Consider the following 6,797-nt stretch of genomic DNA (forward strand, 5'->3'; position numbering starts at 1 on the left):
TTGTTTTTTTTTTATATGTATTATAAAGTTTTTATATTTCCGCGCCTGTTATTGAACTCAGTTTCGATTGTTTTGGGAAATTTATCAGCTGTTAGACGCTCTGTTAGAGCTTACAGCATTCGCTGCACATTCTCTAACACTGCTGGGAAATAAACATCCACGAACTAATTGAGTCGCCTTCCAACACTGCCAGGCAAATAAACAATCTAGGAAAAAAAAAATATAAAAAGGCGTGCAAAAAAAGACAAAAGAATAAACAAAAACATATTAAAGGTGCAAAGCAATGTAATTGTCATGTTGGTGAATTAAAATTACCAGGCAATAGTCCCTCCACAAGATATTTAATCTACTTCCCCTTCCCTTGGCCAGCGTCCAAAAGGTGTGGCTGTAACTGAGGCAGCTATAGCCACAGTAGAGGCCACCGAAATCCCTAAGAGTATCAGTAGTGTAGCCCCAGCGCAAGATAACACCCGTACTTATCAAGTTCCCCTTCTCCTTTTTTGCAGCGGCGTTGCCACCTCACTGAGCTGCGCGGATTCCAGCACGGGCTCCAGTGAGGATGCGTCCGATCCCGGCTCCCCGTACAGTGCGCACTCGCAACTGAGCGATCCGCCCGACCCGCTGGCCAAAATGCCGCCACAGATCCATGGGAGCGCAAGTGGCAGCAGCACAACAGCGGCCGCATCTCCGCCCTCCAGCAGTGCCAGTCAAACGCCACCTCCGCCAGCCATCCACCACAGTCATCCCAGCCAGCACAGCCCAACCAGCGTCATGTCCAAGCCGACGACGCCTCAGCGCCACGGCAACCCCAGCCTCCTTCCCACGCTCCAGTGGCCGTGGAACACTAGTCTGGGCAGCACCTCCACTGCCGTACCCGCTGCCTCGGCCAACAAAAACAAGCGGACTGCTGCCGGATCTGGAGCGTCATTAGGATTGAGCGGTGAAGGCTCCTGCTTAATCGGCGGAGGAGCCGCGGCGGCTAAGAAGGCGCGCAGCGATTTGCCCGGCTCCTTTGACGCAAGCAAAAGACTGAAAGTGGCCGCCATGGAGGAGTCGCAGACCAAGATCACCGGTTTTTTTAAATCCCAAATGAAGCCGTCTCCTGGCGGCGGAAAGCTATCCCCGCAGCCCGGCCAGCAAAGCAATCCGGCCAACACGCTGACGATGAGCACGCCCGCAACCACCGCCTCGCTCAACAAGTACTTTAATATCCTATCGCAGCTGAAGGAACAGAAGGCCCAGCAACAGCAACAACAGCAGCATCAGGCAACCAAGACCTTGCCCACGGCAGCTCCAGTGGCCCCAGTCACACCTGCGCCTCCTGTCACGCCCGTGGTCACTGCCAGTCCCAGTTTGCCCGTCCCGGCGCTCAAGAAGATCGAACGCAGCACCAAGCAGCCGGCCAAGATTGCGCAGGTGGCACCAAATTTACGCAAGACGCCCAGCAGTGGATCTTCAGGCAGCTCTTCGTCTCCTTCGTCTAGCTCCTCGAATGCCTCAAATACGGGCAAATCACCAACGAAGAAGCACGTGGCCATTGCACCCAGGACGCCGGAGATGAAACAGCAGCAGCAGCAGGGAAAGGCGGCCATGGTATACCGACCGCCAGTAACGAGCCCCGCCTTGAAGCATAAACAGATCTCACCACCCGCCCCCGTGGCGGCCACCACACCCGCCCCAACACCAGCACTAAATCCAACGCCCGCCCCAGCTAATCCCACGCTTTACCAGCTGCCCGTGCAGCTGCCTAATCTAGTCCAGCTTCCGCCCCAGCTGGCGGCCGCCGCCAATATTATGCAGCTGAACAACGTGGCCAAAGCTGCAGTGGCCGCGGCGGCCACCAATAACGCGGCCGCCCAGGCGGCGCAGGCTGCTCAGGCAGCTGCTGCCCAATATTTTTTGAACGGCACTGTCTTTAAGCTGCAACAGGTGACCACGGCCACGACGACGACGGCCACCACGGCTACAGCAGCGGCGGCGCCGGCTGGCAATCCTTTTGGACTGCTTAACTTAGCCACGGCGGGCAATCCCTTTGGCCTACCCAATGCTAATGGACAGTTTCCCATTGAAGCCATTCCGGGAGCTGGAAGTTATCTCCATCATCAATTGCTTCTGGCCAGACAGAACAACATGAGTTTAAACGGTAAGTATAGTATATTTTATGTTTATTATATAAACTCCGAAAGTGGGAATGTCTAAGCTTCTAATTCGGCTGCCTTACAAATTGGGTTTGAATAAAACAGAATTCGCAGAGCCATTACGCATTATTGAGCTCGAAAAAATCGGTCTAAAAGCTTACTCTTCCCTCCATATCGGACGGTTTTAGTTCTCGAATTTATCGCTTAAACTTAATTTGCCATTGCAGAAAATATGGCTTCCAATTCTTGCGGCAACATGAACTTTGTTAATCCACTTAACAATCAACAAGTTGGACTCAAAGATAACAAATTATATATTGTCAACTCGGCCGAGTACCTTGGATACTTAATGAGTCTGCAGATAGCTCTTAATAACCAACAGCACCAGCAACAACAAATCATATCTGCCACACAGCCGCCACCACTGGCAGCCACAAACAATAACAGTACGAACACTGCCACTCAGCCGCCGCCATTGGCAGCTACGAACAATACCAATTTGAACACTGCCAACAATTCGACTGCCAGCAACAGTAACAACCATAATGCCTCGAATAATCTAAGCACTATCAACAACACTGCCATACAGCCTCAGCGAGCGATTGTGAAGCCGCCATTGCACAGTTCAACGCAACCGCCTCCACTTGTGACGATTTCCTCAATGCCCGCGTGCTCTCCGGCTGCCGTATCTTCGCCAGCGGCCAAACGATCACTGCCCGCCGCCAAGCCTTACCAGAAGCGGCTGACCGCAAAGGGCAGAGTGGGGACGGCGCCGATAATCGCAACGCCTACCACGCCGCCTCCTCTGGTGCCCACGTCTGCTACCAAGGAGCTGGGTCAGCTTCGCAAGAGTACGGGAACCACTGGAGTCCCCACAAGCACAAGCACACCCACACCAACACCACCGCTAGTAAGCATCGCACCCTCGAAGCTGACTCCAACACTGAGCGTTTCGAAGCAAGGACCTACAATGAAGCTAGCCAACAGTGCTCCCGATCTCTTTGACCTGGTTAAGAACTCCAAGCTGGTGGCCAAGGTTTCGCAACCGTTGACGCCGCTTCCGTTCAGTTCACCCAGCAGCAGTAGCAACGGAAGTCACGGTATGCGATCTTCGCCGGCCCTCTCCACGTCAAACTCCTGCACCCTGTCTGCGTTCAGCAAGATCAAGGTGGAAACAACGGAGCCTGCTTCCCAAACTAGCTCCATGACTTCTTCCTCAATACCTACAATATCACCCAAGCCACAGAGCTTCGCCGGGCAGCTGCCCAAGAGGGAACCGGAATCGGAGGTCGACACGCTGAAGCACGACATATTGCCAGACTGCACCAATAGCAACTCAAACTCAAATTCCTGTAGCAGCAGCTCTTACTCGCACTCGGTTAGTTCGGCAGCTGATCTCTCACTAGAAGCCTCCACGCCCGCCCCTTCACCCTCACCTTCAGCATCGCCTTCCGGCTTGGGGTCACCCTCGCCGGCGGCCAGCAACTTGAGTGGCAGCAGCCGGCGGGCTGCTAGCCAAACTGATATGCTAAGTGAATTGGTTACTTCGTCATGCATATCCAGCGGTGGCGACGACTGCTCTCAAGCCACAGACTCGCCTCCACTCCCGACACTTCCTCTGACCAAGAGTGAGGATACTACCACTCCCATTTCCACGGTCAGCGGGGGAAGCAGCAGTGGGAGTAGCAATTACGATGAAGAGGACGACAAGTCGGTGGCCTCGCTGGAAACTCATCAGACGCACAAGCGGCTAAGGGACCTGCCCACGCCCGAGTCAGGAATCGGTGGGAGTCTGAGTAACAGCGAGAGCAGCAATTCAATTGCTGATGCCATGTTAGTACAATCAATAATTATTATATTAAGAAATGTTGGTTAATCTCAAAATATTTACGTATTAGTTCCTCCAAATCTGCCTCTGTGAGACCACCCACTACTGCAGCGAGCAGCTCTTCATCCGCCGCTTCCGACAGCAATTCACTGGCCAGCAATGCACCATCCCCAGCGTCTCCGGACGATTGTTCTGCCGCTCCTTCGCCCGCCTGTTCTGCATCCACTGCCGGGTCTATTCCGCCCAGTACTGTGGTGGACATTGCGATGGTGGAAGCCACCAGCAAAAGTCTGCCAAAGAGCGCTATATCTCCAATCCTCTCTCAGCCAAAGACCATACGCTTTCCGGCTGGTGCAGGAACTGGCGGCAAAGGCGCAAAGCGGCATGACGGCGTCTGCTACTGGGACAAGTGTAACAAAAAGCATGAGAGCAACTCCAAGCTGCTAGACCACATGCAGACGCACCACGTCAATACACAAACAGGTCCCTTCGCCTGTCTTTGGGTGGGCTGCAAAGTGTATAACAAGGAGTCATGCTCTCGTCGCTGGCTGGAGCGTCACGTGCTCTCCCATGGTGGCTCTAAACAATTCAAGTGCATCGTGGAGGGCTGCGGCCTACGGTTTGGCTCACAAGTAGGTACAAATCCAATACGTTGTGTACACGTCTATAATCCGGTTATTTATCTTTTTTTTTTAGTTGGCGTTGCAAAAGCATGTTAACAATCATTTTAATGCCACTGACAATGCAAGGGAAAGCACAAGCAAGCGCACCTCTGATCCGCCAGTACCCAAACAACTCCGTAAAAATGGCAAGAAGCTCCGATATCGCCGTCAGCCGTTCTCAGGTGAAAAAAACATTAGAAACATAATTTAATAAAATATTTATTAAATGCTACAAAGAGCAGGCCAAAGATCCAACTTGAAAGATATACACATAATACAACATAACTTAAAAGCTTGTAACGCAGTAAAACCCAAAAAAATCACATATCTATATTCTTTATTTGCAATCACTAAGTCCATATAGCCAGCAGTTTCTACTAAACTAAATAGTGTAGTATTAATAATATCGTATTCTAGGTGATTCAATGTAACATTTTTATAAAAAGATGTTTGTTTAGCTTTAAGCTAAGCAATTGAAACTTACGAAACAATATGAGATTTATCAATATCTAATATAACATTTCAACTTACAGCTCGCATGTTTGACTTCTTCGACACGGGCATAATGGAGGGGCTACAGCACCGCCTGCGCCAGATTAGTACACTCACCAACGGTGCCCAGGCCATCGAGTTCCAGGGGCAGTGCATGATGCGACGCCGCAATAGCCAAGGCGGCTACGAGTGCTTCGTCCGATGGTCACCGCGCGAGATGTAAGTTAACCCTAAGCATTCAATATTTCCGAGATGCTCATTCTTTATTTCACCAAACAGCATTTCCGACGAGTGGCTGCCGGATTGTCTAAACCGAACGATTCAGCACACTAAGGTACTGCACATCAAGCAAATGCGGCCAGCCGAAAAAACTCGCGTGGACAGCCTGCTCAGCACGGCTTTCCGTTTACGCTACGACTCTCACTTATTTGCCGACGATTATAATGTGAATGAGCAGCAGATCGGCGAGGCGAGCGGCAGCGACTGCGACGACGATGGGGATCAAGGCGAGGAATTAGAGGATGAAGATGAAGAGGAAGATGGTAGCAGTAGTTCGCGAAGTGCAAGTTGTGAGACGGTGTCCAGCTATCAGCAGGTACTTAGCATCGCCAAGCTGCAGATGCAACAGAGGCGTAAGCATCCGCGAAAACCACCCAAAATGACACCGCCCGCGAGGGAAAAGCTGGTTCCAACGGACGCACTAGTGCCCATTTAGGGTCATAGCAGTTTTATAGTATTTTCTAAGTTATTAAACCGAAAAACAAACGACAAACGAGTAAACAGTGACAAGTAGACTAGTTAGTATAAGACTCAAGTAAATTACTACTACATGCATCCATTAATGTATAGAAATTATAAGTACTCCCGCTTTGTTTGTTTTTGTTTTCTTTGGTGCGCGTAACCAGCCGTTTAGTTTTTAATTCCATCCACGTTTCGTTTATCGACCGTTGTACATATATTCGGATGGAATTAAGAGTAAAAGTCAGAATCATTTAGTGGCCACCTAATCGCAACCCACCCACGCGTTCTAGCAAGTGCTGTTATGAACAAATGTCCTCGTTTCTAGTTCTAATTTAGTTTGTAGTAAAGATTCACGTGGGAATGGCCGACTGGACAACAGTTGTTTGTAAGCCAAGTTTATGTTAATCAATTAACAAAATTAAAGTTACATTTTGTGTTCTTTTTGTTGCCCCTGTAGTATTTTATTGTACTCTTAGAAACTGGCCAAACTTACACTGAAAGCGGAAAATCTACGCGCACAACTGATCAGTTAATGTTTAAGAATAGTAAAGTGACGTGGAAGAACAGAAGACTTGAAGCATTTACCGCTAAAAATACGAGAAATATTTGTATAACGTTTTGTACTCAACTCGAACAGCAATGCAAAAGATTTAGCTTAAGTTAGACCCAAGCCCAAGACGATTATCCATTAATTTAGTGCAAATCATATGCATCTTTCGCCAACTCATCAGCGTCTCTCAATCGATTTGTTATGGGTTGAAGAGGCGGTAAAGCATCATGCATACTGTAAATAAAATAGCATTTACTAGTTTCGCGTTTAAACATACATTAAAACTATTCATTTAGAAATTAGCCAAGGCAAAAACCCCTTGAAATATGCAAAATAAAGTTTTCGAAAGATCGATCAACAATCTACAAGCGAAGTATAACATAAAA

At 49.3% G+C, this 6,797-nt stretch overlaps 1 protein-coding gene across 3 annotated transcripts in view; it reads left to right on the forward strand.

The window, feature by feature from the left end:
• Nucleotides 1–6,797, forward strand: part of LOC120443983 (zinc finger protein jing) — a 114,581-nt gene extending 107,784 nt beyond the window's left edge. The window contains exons 1-7 of one of the 3 annotated variants that reach the window (XM_044005719.1): nt 153–285; nt 507–2,143; nt 2,366–3,971; nt 4,037–4,598; nt 4,663–4,810; nt 5,162–5,339; nt 5,400–6,797. In XM_044005719.1, the coding sequence (XP_043861654.1) occupies nt 631–2,143; nt 2,366–3,971; nt 4,037–4,598; nt 4,663–4,810; nt 5,162–5,339; nt 5,400–5,835 (4,443 nt within the window). In that variant the 5' untranslated portion in view covers nt 153–285; nt 507–630 and the 3' untranslated portion in view covers nt 5,836–6,797. Of the gene's footprint in view, nt 1–152; nt 286–506; nt 2,144–2,365; nt 3,972–4,036; nt 4,599–4,662; nt 4,811–5,161; nt 5,340–5,399 lie in introns of those variants that run through there. The other 2 variants (XM_044005718.1, XM_039623457.2) reach the window with 2 other exon arrangements.

Source organism: Drosophila santomea, chromosome 2L (assembly GCF_016746245.2).
Source record: "Drosophila santomea strain STO CAGO 1482 chromosome 2L, Prin_Dsan_1.1, whole genome shotgun sequence".
Lineage (NCBI taxonomy): Eukaryota > Metazoa > Arthropoda > Insecta > Diptera > Drosophilidae > Drosophila > Drosophila santomea.